The following is a 17,533-nucleotide window of genomic DNA, read 5'->3' on the forward strand; positions in this document are numbered from 1 at the left end:
GCTAGTGTAGTCTAGGCTAATACCTCATCTGGGTCTCCTCAGTCACCCCACTTGAGATCATTTCATAAAATCATGAACAAAACACCAAGGCGTTACTAATGAGAAGTGAATGTAATCCTTAATCGCATGTTACCTTGCTCGCTTGATGAAGACTGTTACGCAAAGATAAAAGGACTGACATAGGCTACCAGTAACCAAGGTATGTCTGATATCGCCCCGATACACTCTGTTTCTGTACAGAGAGATGGAAAGCATCCTTGTTACAGTTCTCTCTCTCTCTCTCTCTCTCTCTCTCTCTCTCTCTCTCTCTCTCAATTGCTAAAATACAATTTCTGAAACCTTGCTCCATTTCCTGAAAACATTAAACACAAAACCTCATCTTCAAGCACTATTTACATAACCTCTGAAAATGAAACATTCGCCTCAAAACAGTTTTTGTTCAAAATCAAACACTGCTCTCAAATCATAAACAAAGTGATCAAAATAATATACACTCTCAAGCAGTCAGTAAACAATACACCGACAAATAGAAAACACATTGTTCAAAACATACAATTCTCAGGGAGAAGTAAAATTTTAATCTAAAAAAAATATTCATATTTTTCCTTCATTGTCTTTTGATGAACGAAAACATGTTCTATCATAGTAGCTCAAAATTGATCAGAAATTACTACTCTGCTTTGCTCTTTGCAATTTTGTTTTTTTGTTCTTCCTCCTCCTTGTACCCCTATTTTTACAGTACGGTACCCTGCATCTCAAAAACTTGTCCTTTGTCACTGTGATACTGTAATTCTTGTTCTTTGTTGATATGAGCCTGCAACCAGTCAAAATCTATTGAGCAGTCAGTACTGTTAATAAATGGAAAGCACAATGTTCAGGGCCATACAATTTGTCCATTGTACAGTATACAGCCTACAATGCACTGTACTACAGTATACAATAATAAAAGGGACAAAAATCAAAGGAGTAAACATGTGATCAATGTGCTTCTTCTTGTCTTTGGGCTGGGTCAGGCCAGAGCACTTCGCCGACATCACAAGCAAATATTGTCCCTCCTGAGGGAAGAAGCCTCTTGTGTGCCGTATCCAGCCCTGACATGATTTCTTACCTATACAGTATCACCACAGGCTAAATCCATGGCTTGCAGCAGATTTACTCTGGTGTAGGGTTGTCTATCATACACTTTCCATCTCCAAGAAGAGAAAAACTCCTCAATCGGATTTAGGAAAGGCAAGTATGGAGGGAGGTACAAGTTCATAAACGGCCCATTGATGTTAAACCATTCCCTTACCTGAGCAGCTCAGTCCCACACTATCACATAGGTGGGAAGGGGATTCTCATTTAGCTCTTGACCCTGCTGCTCTTGAACCTGCTGCTCAAATAAAATATCTCTTAGATTGGCAATAAATCTTAGAAGGTGCTGGGTGTTATATGGCCCGAGTGTAACATGGTGATGTAGAACACCATGGTTGCTGATAGCAGCACAGATTGTGACATTGCCACCTCGTTGACCAGGGACTTCAACAATGGCCCGCTGTCCAATCATGTTTCGGCCTCTCCTTTTTGTTAGATTGAAGCCTGCTTCATCGACAAAGATGAACTCATGGGGTCTGTCCAAGGATTCCAAGTCAAATATTGTCTGTGTAGAAATACAATATACTGTATGTAGGATTTTGTAAGTTGTACAGATACAGTGCTATACTGTAGAGTACAATTAGGCTTCTAATTCACATACATTGTATGTACTGAAGAGTAATGTCATTCACATAGTATGTGTTAGTACTGTAGACAATCTGGATTACAGTAAATGTTTCTGAATGTACACTTACTTGCACATACTGAGCTCGCAGTTCTTTCACCCTTGGTGAGTTGCGCTCAAAAGGTGCTCTGTATACTTGTTTCATTCGCATCCTGTTGCGATGGAGGACACGGTCAATTGTGGAAATGCTCACACTGTCGATTCCCTGGAAGTGTGTGTTGTCTTGTATCACTCGTTCCTGGATTTCTCTGGGTCGTATTACATTATCTTGAAGGACCATGCCAACTATAACAGCCTCTTGCTCCCGAGTGAATATAGCTGTCATTCCTCCTGCATGTGGCAGCCTTGCAATTCTAGAAAAAGTAGTTGTGCTCGTAACCGGCCGCGACCGGGAGGTCCGTGGGGTGACGCACAATTGGCCTAGCGTCGCCCGGGTTAGGGAGGGGTTGGCCGGTAGGGATATCCTTGTCTCATCGCGCACCAGTGACTCCTGTGGGGGGCCGGGCGCAGTGCACGCTAACCAAGGTTTCCAGGTGCACAGTGTTTTCTCCGACACATTGGTGCGGCTGGCTTCCGGGTTGGATGCGCGCCGTGTTAAGAAGCAGTGCGGCTTGGTTGGATTGTGTATCGGAGGACGCATGACTTTCAACCTTCGTCTCTACCGAGCCCATACGGGAGTTGTAGTGATGAGACAAGATAGTAGCTAAACAATTGGATACCACGAAATTGGGGAGAAAAACGGGGTAAAATAAATAGAATAACAATTGAAAAATTGAAAAAGTAGTTGTGCAGTTACAAAACATATTCATGCAGTACAATACATACAGTGATTAACTTTACAAATGTCTATTGAAACAGCTGCATATAGTGTAGTACAGTAGATTTGCAATTACAAATATACAGTAGTATACTGTACCTGTTCTCTTCTCTGAATGTCCTTACTATGGTGGACACAGAAAATCGGCTCAAATTGGGTTGCACTCTAAGTCCTGCTTCCCTCATTGTCAGTCCATGGACAAGAACATGGTCTATAACTGTTGCTCAAATTTCATCAGATATTTCCACTCTTCCTCTTCCTCTTCGTCCTCCTCTTCCTCTTTCTTACCCTCCTCCTCCTCTTCCTCCTCATCACCCACCTCACATGCACACTCGTCCTCATCCTCTCACATTGTTTCTTCTATCCATTCTCAGACTTTCTCCTTCCCACCTTCAACAACCTGTTTGCTCTCTGAACTGGCTTATATTGGTTGTGTCGCATCATTTGAAACAGGTTAAATCAATTTTGAGTGGTTGTGTTCAATCAATGACATGTGTTCTCTATTTGTATTTGTTTGTTGCCACTTGTGTTTACCAGTATGGATGACATGTGCATTAGAGTGCAGAATGTGTTTTGAGAATGAGAATGTGTTTAGAGTTTTGCTGAAAAGTCTAAGTGAGATCTGCAAATTGTGTTTTACCATGTGAAATGGTTTAAGGTATTGACAACAGACTGCATAATTAGCTAAATGAGTCCAGGCAACTGAGAACTTTGTTCAACCAATGGGTTTTAGTGTTTTAGCAATTGAGAAAAACTGTAATCTGGTGCAATTTGTAATTTTGCAGCTCAGACTATTTAAAACTGAGAATTATTTATAGGAAACACCAAGAATAAAGCCAGGAAGGTACACAATGTCATTCTGGGGCGGCAGGTAACCTAGTGGTTAGAGGTTGCTGGATCGAATCCCTGAGCTTGACAAGGTAAAAAAAAAAATAATAATCTGTCGTTCTGCCCCTGAACAAGGCAGTTAACCCAATGTTCCCTGGTAGGCCATCATTGTAAATAAGAATTTGTTCTTAACTGATTTGCCTAGATAAATAAAAGTCAAATCTGTGTAGTTTTGCTGCTGTTGTTTTTTGCTTTATACTAATTTCCCAGGGCACCCCACATAAAGCAGGCGGGTGCTGAATGTGCGTTGCTATAATTACACAATCCACCCAGAGGCCCAAACTGTTCCTCAGGGCAACAGTCAATAGTCTAGACAGGGGGTATGTGGGGCCTCAAATCATATAGAATAAATAAAGCTTGTCCCAGGATATCCAAAGATAATAACAAACATCCAAGGAGGGAAAATAAATATCCCCATGTGTAAAATTGCATAATGCTTTACATTATAAAATATGTCAGCTAGAAGTAAATGACATTGCAGTAATGAAGGACTGAAGCCATGTCCTGTTAAATAATGCTACAGTAGCATTATGCATCGAAGAAGCTAGAATTTCTTTTTTTTTAAATAGAGACATGGCAATACTTCTATTTACTTGACCAGAATTATCCAAGAACTGTCATGGTCTGAGTACATTCATGTCATGGAGTACATTCATGTAATCTTTACAATCTGATAGGTGGATCTGGCAAATCCCTTATTTGCATCTAATGACATTAGTAAAACTGTTATTCCTTTGCTTGGTGAAATTGACCACATGGAAATGCAAACAAACCAAAATTGTCCATAAAGAATATTAATGTACAGCTTAACAACCAGCAGCATAAATCTGACTTCATACGATCGTTTACATGTTGGGTAAAAACTGCTGAGGGCAGCTTAATGTTTCTAACAAAAGTTGATTTGGGACCAAAGCAGTATTTATTTTAAGCAAAGTGATGAATGAAAATGTCTGCACAGAACAGAAATGCCAACTGTTGATATTTTCTTACAGAATCATGCGATGAAGGGCACAGGACAATAGGCTAAGGCAAAGAATCTTCCATTAAACTTGTTGTTGTAAAATTAAATATATAATACACTGACCTTTAGCAACATAAATTGTCCCTTAAGATATATTTCACACTCGCAAAAGGCAGCCTGTCTGCACATTTTACAAGTTGGTTTGGCATTTCTATCTTAAACCATTCAAGAGCAATATCCTGGCCTTTCCATTTAGGAGCTATTCTGTAAACCAAAACTACACTTCATTGCTGAAGAATACCCCATGGAAACTCACAACACCACCCTGAGTATATCTTAAAAAGCCACAGCGGAGGTGACACTGGGTATGGCTGCTCTCTCTCTCTCATTGGCCTTCCCACTGAATCCATCCAAACACATTTCCCAGGCAATCCTGCCTCTGTATTAGGAAATGTCCAAAGCCATCACATCCTATTCAGAGCCAGTGGCAGCCTGAGTGCCAGACATGCTCTCTTAGCCAGATTAACAGCTTCATGAGAGCCATCAGGCTGCAGCTGCTGTGGTCATACAGCACATTATACAGCACAGGCAGGAGAAAGATGGTGTGAATAACAATAAAACAGGTCCTTGCCTCATTGCAATAGGCAAACATTGTTTAGGAAGTCTGCCTAACATGTTTCAATGACATTTTTTTCTTTGAACTCTGAGAAGGGGGTGGGAGACAATTTGCAGACAATCTGAAGTTCTTTCTTTTCCTTGATCAGAGTTTTGTAATAAATGTATTGTTTTTTTGCTTAGAAAATATTTCTTCCATATCGTCCTTAAAGGCCCAGTGCAGTCAAAAATGATTTTGCTGTGTTTTACATACATTTCCACACTTTGAAGTTGAAATAATACTGTGAATTTGTTAAAATGAGGCCTGCAAATTCAGCCTGTTTTGGGTGGAATGGAGTTTTGGCCTGACTGGCATTAAATGAGTTAATAGGCTAATAAGAGAGTTCCAAACTGTTCTACTATTAACAGCTAGTTTTCCCCACTCCGACAGTCCTAGCAAATTTCTTGCTTGCTTTCTTGCTTTATTTTTTACTGTTTTAATTGAACCCTTGTGTGGTGGTCTATGGGACCCATTTTCAATGTTTACTAAAAGAAAAGTGATACAATCAATAATTTTTTTAACCCAGTCTCATTAGCCATTTTCTGTAAAGAACATTTAAAATAACACATTTTCATTGAGTGCACACTGTGCACCCCCCTACACATTTATAGTACATACGAAAGTATTAACGGACCTCTGAGACTATCACAGTGCAGGTGCATTTATACGGAGACTTGATTACACACAGGTGGATTGTATTTATCATCATTAGTCATTTAGGTCAACATTGGATCATTCAGAGATCCTCACTGAACTTCTGGAGAGAGTTTGCTGCACTGAAAGTAAAGGGGCTGAATAATTTTGCACGCCCAATTTTTCAGTTTTTGATTTGTTAAAAAAGTTTGAAATATCCAATAAATGTCGTTCCACTTCATGATTGTGTCCCACTTGTTGATTCTTCACAAAAAATACAGTTTTATATCTTTATGTTTGAAGCCTGAAATGTGGCAAAAGGTCGCAAAGTTCAAGGGGGCCGAATACTTTCGCAAGGCACTGTATGTGGTTGTAACGGCTCTCGTCGGTGGAAGGAAGAGTGGACCAAAGCACAAAGTGTTCATGATATTTATTTTCAAGAAACACTCAAAAAATAACAAATCCCCCCAAAAAACAAAAGCGAACAGTTCCGTCAGGCACAGACACTAAACAGAAAAAAACACCCCGCAAAACCCAAACTGTAACGGCTGTTGGAAGGAGAGGACCAAAGCGCAGCGTGGTACGTGTTCATACTTTTATTAATGGAACTGAACACTGATTAACAAAAATACAACGAGACCGCACAAAACCAAACCAGTTCTGTCTGGTGCAGACACAAAACAGAAAACTACCCACAAAACCCATGTGGGAAAAAGCTTCCTAAGTATGGTTCTCAATCAGAGACAACGATAGACAGCTGCCTCTGATTGAGAACCACACCCGGCCAAACAAAGAAATACAAAACATAGAAACTGAACATAGAATGCCCACCCTAGTCACACCCTGGCCTAACCAAAATAGAGAATAAAATCCTCTCTATGGCCAGGGCGTGACACAAATGGAAAATCACAACTTATATATGATCCCCAATCAGAGACAATGATAGACAGCTGCCTCTGATTGGGAACCACACTCCAAAAAAACAAAGAAATAGAAAACATAGATTTTCCCACCCGAGTCACACCCTGACCTAACATAGAGAATAAATAAGGATCTCTAAGGTCAGGGCATGACAGTGGTGTTCGGGTCTACTGTAACCGAGGGTAATAAAAGTGTGGAAAAATGGGTGTGTAGGTGAAAACATGTCAAAATGAAACAAAAAGGTTTGCTGTGTGCCTTGACTCTTCCTTCCTCCTCCCAGGGCCTGCTGTTTCAACATAGCCCCAAGAACCTGCCTGTCTCTCGCTTTTCTCACGCTCTTTACCCTCTGTAGTATGTGAAACTATACAATATCTTGCGGGAACTGTCGTGGAGGATCGTTACAAAATGTAACACTTACAAGAACTTGTGAATTCAATGTAGGCTTTTAATACAAACATATCAGAAGCCTAGATGGTCCGCGGAACACACCCTTTTCCAAAGCACTGGCTCTGTTTTTATACACATAGAACATATGAGTCCATCCCACATGCAAATTAAGTTACTTCCCTCAGTCCATCTGCCACCATTATACCCCAATCTGTGCATCCTGCTTGTTCACGCCCAATAACGCCCATATCTGCTTTCAGTTAAGTTATAATGGTGGCAGGACCTCTTCATGTCCCAAAAATAATACATGCCCATCTTATCCTATGGGCCCCTTATGTTTAGCTTGGTGTGTTCTTTGGTATGTCTGTCCTTATTAGGACTAGTAGACTATGTGTCTCTTCTCTTCATGTCCTAAAAATATATGCCCTATGTCTATAGTCCATCCGTTGGTCATTTGGCTGACCACCTCCTTTGTGTGTCCCTCTGACCTTGGTATATCCAGCTGTCCTATGCTCTCATGGCCTTACTTTGGTTTCCTGTCCTATACAATAGACAATGCATTTTACCAGAATGGCAAATGCACTCTAAGTGTATCTTCCTCTTGTGGTACAGTATTATGTTTGTCCCTATATGTACAGCTTGCTCCCACAGAACCTGCACAGTGTTATTATAATACATTATTTCAATACATTTTAAGAAAATTCTGTATTTTCCCACACTCTACCCCAGCGATGTACAAATTTGGGGAGGGACACAACAAATAAATAGCTTTGCATGTGTGGCTCCTTACCACAGTCAATCAGTATGGCAAAAATAATCTCTGCTCAGAGGATCTGAGAAATAATCTTTGTAGAGAGAGAAGCTAGTGTGGAAAGAACGTCTTCCACTTTGGAAGATGAAGAATTTTCTGAATATGAGGATCTTGTCTCTGTCAATTCGGAGTCTGACTCTCAGCCAGCCCCAGGACCAGCCCATCAGCAACCAGCTCATCAGCAGCCTGCAGGAGGAGAAATATGGATGTCGAAAAATTGTGAGATTGAATGGTCTTCTAGCCCAAGGAATGAGCCACCCCGCATGGCTGCCAATGTGATAAGGATGCAACCAGGGCCGACGCGGATGTTGGTTACTCATGTGCAGGACATAAAGTCTATTTTTGAACTGTTCATCCCAGACACCATCCAGAAAATCATTCTGGACTGCACTAATATGGAGAAAGTGTGTTTTTGGAGAGAGATGGAAGGAGATGGACCAAACTCACTTTCATGCATACTTTGGAGTTCTTATCCTTGCTGGTGTTTTTAGATCCAGTGGGGAATCCACAGAATCCCTGTGGGATGCAGAAACTTACAGAGAACTTTTCCATGCAACAATGTCTCTGGAAAATCTCCACATTATTTCCAGGATTATCTGCTTCGATAACCGAGACACCAGACCAGCTCGGCGGCAGAGAGACAAGCTAGCTGCAATCAGGTCAGTGTGGGACAAGTGGGTGGACAGCCTTCCCCTGTTTTACAACCCTGGGCTACCGTTACTGTTGATGAGCAGCTTAGCTTATGCCATTTAGGGGACGCTGCCCCTTCAGGCAGTACATACCGTCTAAACCCACAAAATATGGAATCAAGATCTGGGCTGCTTGTTCATATGCATGGAACTTGCAAGTGTAGATGGGGAAGCCAGATGGAGGAGCCCATGAGAAGAACCAAGGGATGTGGGTTGTCCTGGACATGACACAGGGACTCCGTCACATCATAACTTTTTTACTTTGTATAAGCTGGGACAGGAGCTTCTCAAGATGAAGCTGACGATGGTAGGAACAGTATGAAAAAACAAGCCAGAGTTCCAACCTCAGCTGTTGAATACACGGAACAGGCCTATCAATTCCTCTAAGTTTGTGTTCACGGCTGACACGTCCCTAGTGTCCTATGTGCAAAAGAAAGGCTGAAATGTGGTACTCATGAGTACGCTGCATAGGGATGGGATAATCTGTGGCCAAGAACATGAAAAACAGAAATCATAATGGATTACAATGCCACAAAAGGAGGGGTGGACAATTTACAGCTACAGCTGCAAAATAAGAACCCTATGCCACCCACTTGTGATATTCTTCAACATCTTGGACATCTCGGCATACAACACATTTGTCATCTGGATGACATTGAACCCTGATTGGAACAGAGGGAAGCTCCAGAGGAGACGGCTCTTTCTTGAGGAGCTGGGCAAGGCATTGGTGAGACCTCAAATCCAGAGAAGGCAACATATCCCAAGGACCCCAGCTTCTGCAGCCATCACGAGGAGGATTCAGGAGGAGGATGCTGGTTCTCCATCCGCCCAACCCACAGAACCAACAACTCCAGTAATGGAAGAAAGTGTGTGATGTTGTTGCATGTGTGTGTCTTACTCTCCTACCTGGGCCGGCTGTAACAATTTATGTGAGTGAGTGAGATGTTGGTAAAATTCCTGAACTAATTGTTTTGATCATTCTAGATTGTAGCCAGTAGCAACAAGAAGAAGCGCTGTGATGTGTGTGGATCCAAGAAGGACAGGAAGACGCAGTACACGCATCAAGTGCAAGAAATACATTTGCAACACACAGAGTAAAACTCTGTCCCTCATGTCGTGTGTAGACCGGCCTTAATTTGTGTTCTATGTGGCTCATTTATTATTTCCATAAAATGCTGTATATAAAATTTGCCATTCCAATTTGTTCAGTTCAAACCAAAAAACATCAATAGTGATGAAAACCTTGTTTCATTAATATTTGTTCAAGATAAACATGATTTATTGCACCCATGTCTTGATTATAATAGATTTTGTTTACAAAAATCACATTATTTAAAAAAACGAATAGTGGTTTTATTGGTCAACATGATCTAGCAGAGGTAAATGGCAAATATTAACCATGTATGCTGTCTATATTGCTTGTAATTGATATAAGTCAACATCTAAGTATCAAGAATTGTTATATAAATTGTTATGGCTGTAATGTCTTAAAAACCCAATACTGTTGTGGGTCCATCAGACCCGCGAACGTTGCGTGAATAACAAAAACATGAACATCACACAAGGGTTAAAACAATCACAGTAAGGTACTTAATTGTTACCCAGAAAGGATTAGATATTGAGATAAAAACGTCTGCATAGGACCTGTAACTAAAGATGACAACATTATTTAGATTATGTTTCTGTCAGGTATTTCTGATCGATGTTGTGCAATGTGCGCACAAACAAAGGTTTCTACAGGATAGCGTGGAGGCTGTGGTTAAACCATCCATCTCGAAGTAAAATGTACAATTTAAAGGTTGGACAACTTGATCCAACAGCACAATAAGTGACATGGGATAGACCTGTGCTGCCCTCTACTGATAGGCATGTTTCTGGTTACTCAAAGGGTTTTCAAAGAGCCAGCTATTACACCAGCAGAGGACAGTGTAACACAAAATGAAATGGCTGTGGTGACTGGGCCCTCTTAGTAATGTATAACGTTCTGTGCCCTGTGATCCTTCAGGTGTGAAGTACGACAGAGAAAACAAGGCTCACTCCAATGTTCCTTGCTGTTTCTCACAAAAGGTGGTTTCAGCTCTGTCCCTTGTTTGTTCTGTGTTTCATATCATTTCACTGCAAATCATCAGTCAGATTGGATTAGAAAGTAGACAATTGATCTCATCACAAAGGTTAATCTGGAGTGTGCTTTTATTACTAGAGTGTGCTTTTATTACTGGAGTGTGTTTTTATTACTGGAGTGTGCTTTTATTACTGGAGTGTGCTTTTATTACAGGAGTGTGCTTTTATTACTGGAGTGTGCTTTTATTACTGGAGTGTGCTTTTATTACTGGAGTGTGCTTTTATTACTGGAGTGTGCTTTTATTACTGGAGTGTGCTTTTATTGCTTTCACATTGCATTGGCATCTGGGAATGACAACAAGAAAAGGAGACCCTCGGTTGATAAAAAAAAACGTATATGTGAAAGACCATAAACAGTTAGCATCACCATTGCATCCAATTCAATAGAAGGATGGAAATAAGAGTACAAGGAAGCAAATTGACATGAAAAGCCCAGTGCAGTCAAAAAAGTGATTTTTCTATATTTTATATACAGTGCCGGTCAAAAGTTTGGATACACCTACTCATTCAAGGGTTTTTCTTTATTTTTACTATTTTCTGTATTGTAAAATAATAGTGAAGACATCAAAACTTTGAAAAAAACACATATGGAATCATGTAGTAACCAAAAAAGCGTTAAAACAATAAATCAATCAAATGTATTTATAAAGCCCGTTTTACATCAGCCGATGTCACAAAGTGCTGTATAGAAACCCAGCCTAAAACCCCAAACAAGCAATGTAGATCTAGATGGACGTTGGCTAGGAAAAACTCCCTAGAATGGCCAGAACCTAGGAAGAAACCTAGACAGGAACCAGGCTCTGAGGGGTGGCCAGTCCTCTTCTGGCCGTGCCGGGTGGAGATTATAACAGAACATGGCCAAGATGCTCAAACGTTCATAAATGACCTGCAAGGTCAGATAATAATAATCACAGTGGTTGTAGAGGGTGCAACAGATCAGCACCTCAGGAGTAAATGTCAGTTGGCTTTTCATAGCCGATCACTCAGAGTTAGAAACAGCAGGTGCGGTAGAGAGAGGGTCCAAAACAGCAGGTCCGGGACAAGGTAGCACGTCCAGTGAACAGGTCAGGGTTCCATAGCCGCAGGCAGAACAGTTGAAACTGGAGCAGCAGCATGACCAGGTGGACTGGGGACAACAAGGAGTCATCAGTCCAGGTAGTCACCCACCCAAAGGCATGGTCCTGACACCAGGGCATCTCCCCACGGCACAAACCCGAGGGAGGTCCTCTGAGAGGAATGGAAGAGCACCAAAAGTGACTCAGCCCCTGAGGGGAGCATAAAATCCCAGTGGAGAGAAGGGAACCGGCAAGGCAGAGACAAAATCCAGAGCCTTTCCGTTCACCTTCACACCCCTGGGCCAGGACACCGGATGAGACTTAAAGTTTGAGAGAAATAGGCAGACCATTCCATAAAAAGCGCTATAGTAGAAAGACCTGCTGCCAACTGTTTGCTTAGACTGACGATGGCCTATCCCTCCGACCAAATCAGAAAGATGGATAGGAAACTAACTTTGTAGGTCAGCAGTAAAACAGCATAAAAAGCCTGGCTAGTAAAAAGATCACATTTTTTGGTTCTAGTCAAGATTTTTGCAATGTTATGAAGAAGATGGAAAAAAACTAGTCTAATCTAGAAGTAACAAAAGCATGGATTAAATCATTTTTACAGAAAGTTTTGATTTTTATGTTGGTCTTGAAAAAGAGAGATCAGGGTCCAGAGTAACGCCAAGGTCCTTCACAGTTTTATTTGAGATGAATGTACAACCATCAAGATTAATTGTCAGATTCAACAGAAGATCTCTTTGTTTCTTGGGACCTAGAACTAGCATCTCTCTTTTGTCCGAGTTTAAAAGTTTTAAAAAATCTGCCATCCACGTCCTTCTGTCTGAAACGCAGGCTTCCAGGGAGAGCAATTTTGGGGCTTCACCATGTTTCATCGAAATGTACAGCTGTGTATCGTCCACATAGCAGTGAAAGTTAACATGATGTTTCTGAATGACATCACCAAGAGTATATAGTGAAAACAATAGTGGTTATAGTGATTTGTCAGAAGATAAACCATCCACAGAGACCAACTGATATCTTTCCGACAGAAAAGATCTAAACCAGGCCAGAACTTAAACAAATCAAAATATATTTTATATTTTAGATTCTTTAAAGTAGCCACCCTTTGCCTTGATGACAGCTTTGCACACACTTGGCATTCTCTCAACCAGCTTCACCTAGAATGCTTTTCCAACAGGAGTTCCCACATATGCTGAGCACTTGTTGGCTGCTTTTCCTTAACTCTGCGGTCCAACTCATCCCAAACCATCTCAATTGTATTTAGGTTGGGTGATTGTGGAGGCCAGGTCATCTGATGCAGCACTCCATCACTCTCCTTCATGGTCAAATAGCCTTTACTCAGCCTGGAGTTGTGTTGGGTCATTGTCCTGTTGAAAAACAAATGATAGTCCCAGTTCCACTAATATATGCGTATCACTGCATAATGCTGTGGGGACCATGCTGGTTAAGTGTGCCTTGAATTCTAAATAAATCACTGACAGTGTCACCAGCAAAGCACCCCCACACCATCACACCTCCTCCTCCATGCTTCACGCTGGGAACCACACATGCGGAGGTCATCCGTTCCACTACTCTGCGTCTCACAAAGACACGCCGGTTGGAACCAAAAATCTCAAATTTGGACTCATCAGACCAAAGGACAGATTTCCACCAGTCTAATATCCATTGCTCTATTTCTTGGCCCAAGCAAGTCTCTTCTTATTATTGGTGTCCTTTAGTAGTAGTTTCTTTGCAGCAACTCAACCATGAAGGTCTGATTCACGCAGTCACCTCTGAACAGTTGATGTTGAGATGTGTCTGTTACTTGAACTCTGTGAAGCATTTATTTGAGCTGTAATCTAAGGTGCAGTTAACTATAATGAACTTGTCCTCTGCAGCAGATGTAACTATGGGTCTTCATTTCCTGTGGCGGTCCTCATTACAGCCAGTTTCATCATAGCGCGGGATGGTTTTTGCGACTGCACATGAAGAAACTTTGAACGTTCTTGACATTTTCTGGATTGACTGACCGTCATGTCTTAAACTAATGATGGACTGTCATTTCTCTTCGCTTATTTGAGCTGTTCTTCCCATAATATGGACTTGGCCTTTTACCAAATAGGGCTGTCTTCTGTATACCACCCCTACCTTGTAGAATTGACTCAAACGCACTAAGAAGGAAAGAAATTCTGCAAATGAACTTTTACCAAGGCACACCTGTACATTGAAATGCATTCTAGGTGACTACCTCATGAAGCTGGTTGAGAGAATGCCAAGAGAGTGTAAAGTTGTCGTCAAGGCAAAGGGTGGCTACTTTGAAGAATCTTACTACATGATTCCATATGTGTTATTTCATAGTTTGATGTCTTCACTATTGTTCTACAATGTAGAACATTTTAAAAATAAAGAACAATCCTGGAATGAGTAGGTGTCCAAATGTTTCACTGATACTGTATATTTCCACACTATGGGTTTTGGAATAATAATGTGAAATTGTGAAAATGATGATAATGCCCTTTTAGTGTAAGAGCTGTTTGAAAAGACCGCCTGACAATTCTGCCTGTTTTGGTGAGATCGAGTTTTGGCCTGTCTGGTGACATCACCAGGCAGTAAATTAGTTAATTGGCCAATAAGAAAGAGAGTTACAAACCTCTGCCAATTACAGCTAGTTTTCAGTTTTCCCCACTCAGACCACTTCCAGACAGTCCTAGCAAAATTCTTGCTTGAGAAATGGCTCTTTGCTAAGAAGCTATTTTTTTTCTGACCATTTTAATTGAAAACAATCACAGTAAGGTACTTAACTGTTTCCCAGAAATGATTTGATATTTAGATAAAAAATAGCTGCATTGGGCCTTTAATAAGTATTGAATGGACTCCTGGTGCCCTGGGGAGGTTAGAACCTACTGTTCCAGAACATGCATGTCTCATTTATCAATACTCTCGAGCAGCCTAGTGGTGCACTCAACTTACAGGACCTTTCTAAATGGAGCACTTTATTAGGGAAAACCCACAGAATCTGTCAGTGCACCACTAGAGATCTAAGACACTTGGGAATGTAGTAACTATTGCACTATACTATACAAATACAAATATATATCACTATACAAATATAGGAAATCAAAAAGGTTTACTTACACTCAGAGTTTGAAGGACGTTATGTGATAACAGAGCATCATGTAGAACTGCAATCATAAAGCTGTTATCTGATCAACTTTGTTCAGAAAGAGGACAACCAAGAGGATGATGAGAGCATATCCATGCTTCATGCATCTTTTAGCATTCTGCTAACGTTCCTATGGGAGTGATGCAAACCACAATAAAGGCTGGATGTTACTGATAATGGCGACCTGGGGAAGCTTTTCTACTATTTCCAATTCCTAAGGCAATTGTAGCAGGACACTTTGAACACTACTTTCCAGTGAATATGTACTGTAGGTCCTACAGCTATGGGGGGTTGATTTGTTTTCTTGGCACAGGAATGCCAAGCATGCTTGTGCATTAGGATTAAGTCTACCATTAAGTCTACCATATAAAGAATATTAATTTAACACTGCCTTTTAACACACACCTTAGGCTCAATTTTTCCTATTAGCAATAGGCTATTATGCAACATCAATAATGCATATAGAAAAACAGTTTTGTTTGCATTTATTCGTAACGAATTCTGAAATATATGATTCACATTTCCTCAAAACCCTTTGTTTCACCATCATGAACTAATTTTTCCAAGAATCAATCTGTATGCTATTCTCAGCATAGGCTATACTCAGTTGTAATAACCTGGTAGTCATGATAACTTCTATGTAATACTGTAACAAGAACAGAACGAACTTTTTTAAGCAGTTAATATAGTAGAAGTAGAGTTCCATTACTCATCTCCTCCCGTCAGTGTCAAGTCGATGATCATTTCAGACACTTCCGTGCAGAGGTGGCGGAAATACGTCAGTTGTTCAGGGTATTGGGATTTACTCTAGACTACAAACGAAAATGCAATGTAGAGCGAAGTGGGGAGTGGGCTTTAAATCTAACGTGTCTCTTTAACACCATTTACCCAACGATTTACTCAAGCTCAACGGGACATTCGAACCAAGGAACCAATCATATCAACTAAGGAACCACTGAAAGAAGAATTCGAGGCTGGATCTATTATGAAGACCGAACCAGGATAAAGGCGAATCGTTTTCAGGCTGAGGTTTGGTCACTTTGGCGTGAAGATTGACAAGCTTTAAACAAATAGCCTGCGCATGGATGGTTTTATCTGTCAATGGATGGACAATTATTCACTTCACGGAATTGATTGCGTTGTGTGGATTATTAATGTGGGATCTCGTTTGCATTTCAAAGCCCATAAGTAACAATTAATCGGGCAATCAAAATTAAAAAGAGGAGTTATTTGGGCTATTTATATTTTAATTGGATTAACTGGATCCGTCTAGCCAAGCACAACCGTTTTGGGGGAAGGCTATGGCAGTGGATTGACCATGGATTGGGCGGTGATGGAAGTAGAAGAACCGTCGGACATGATACAGCGTCATAGCTTTGTCTGGCAGCTCGCGCTGTAGCAGCCAGACAACAATTGTAACAAAGTTGCAGAACAAGTCAATATTATTGTGAGTCTTGGTGATGCCATTAGAAGGACAGCCGCTGTTCGCATTCTAATCGAAACCATCCTTCGAAAATGTTCTTGTCTGGTTTTGTTATTGTTGGATAGATGATTCTCTCAGATCGTTGTCTGAATTGTTTATTTGATTTGTAAAACAAAGCAAGGGCTCTTCTGCGCACTGTTACTTTCCATGGACATAGAACACATTTCGCACTGTCTTGTGGTATTCGCCTCGTCTCGGAGTTATAAAATGGACGGGGAAATAAAGCGCAGCCGGAGGTCCAGATCTCAACGAGACCGCGTGCGGAGAAGGGATGCGATTGACAGGAATGATCAAAACCGGAGTCCATCATCTGGCACCGACCGGGGGCAAAGTCCGTTCAGAAAAAAGGCCCTGTGTAATTATGGAAAAATGACCAACTTGCATTATGTCCGACCCCCGCGTCCCTCTCGGAGAAAGAGACGGGGGTCAGTGTCTCAGGAGGAAGACATTATTGATGGCTTTGCCATAGCCAGCTTTATCAATCTGGAATCTTTAGAGGTAAGAACGTAGGGCTATGTGTGTGTGCGTATATAGATATTGACACATGTTTGTTTATTTGGACATGATTCATAAGTAAATAAGTCTCTTAAATCACCATGTGTGGGCCTCATGGCTCATGGTCTCTGACAGGTTCATGTGCAGTTTACCCAGTTGTCTCCATTGTGAGTTAATTTGCAAATCTTGTGTAAAGATGTATAATAACCATTGTAACAATGTGTTGGCTGTCTACACTGTAATTACCTACCTGCCTATGTAACAAGGTTTTAGGGACCTTGGATATTGCTGTAAACATACTGGTTTGCAGGGTCAATATGCTGTGAGGGTGACAGCTGATGATATGCTGTTAGGTTACTGTTGATTTATCCCAACATCAACCATTATGATGCTATGAGGTGTCACTCAGTCCATGTGTTTCTATAAATCAGACTCACTTTCATTCCAGCAGATGTGTTTCTGGAATACAGATAATTATGGGTGCACACTGGCTGGTTTGGTCAATGTCATGATAATTGCTAGTGTTTTTCAGAGAAAAACGAGTCGATTTTGAATATGTTCTGATTTGCTGGTTGTACACAAATGGAAAACCAAAAAACTCTAGGCCTACGCTTGACCCATTATAAAGAAAGCTGCTCTCTTGCTCTTAAACGCTCCCAGGTGCTGTATTCATCAGCTGGTTTTAGTTTTAGTGTGCCCCCTCCTGCCTC

General features: G+C 41.0%; 1 protein-coding gene across 5 annotated transcripts in view; it reads left to right on the forward strand.

Moving 5' to 3' along the window:
* The first annotated feature begins 15,649 nt into the window (after positions 1-15,649).
* Positions 15,650-17,533, forward strand: part of LOC112257565 (autism susceptibility gene 2 protein) — a 28,074-nt gene continuing 26,190 nt past the window's right edge. For 2 of the 5 annotated variants that reach the window (XM_024431227.2, XM_024431226.2), the window contains exon 1: positions 15,650-16,826. In XM_024431227.2, coding sequence (XP_024286995.1) covers positions 16,476-16,826 — 351 coding nt within the window. In that variant the 5' untranslated portion in view covers positions 15,650-16,475. The remainder of the gene's footprint in view (positions 16,827-17,533) is intronic. The other 3 variants (XM_024431223.2, XM_024431225.2, XM_024431228.2) reach the window with 2 other exon arrangements.

Source organism: Oncorhynchus tshawytscha, linkage group LG09, assembly GCF_018296145.1.
Source record: "Oncorhynchus tshawytscha isolate Ot180627B linkage group LG09, Otsh_v2.0, whole genome shotgun sequence".
NCBI classification, from domain to species: Eukaryota; Metazoa; Chordata; class Actinopteri; order Salmoniformes; family Salmonidae; genus Oncorhynchus; species Oncorhynchus tshawytscha.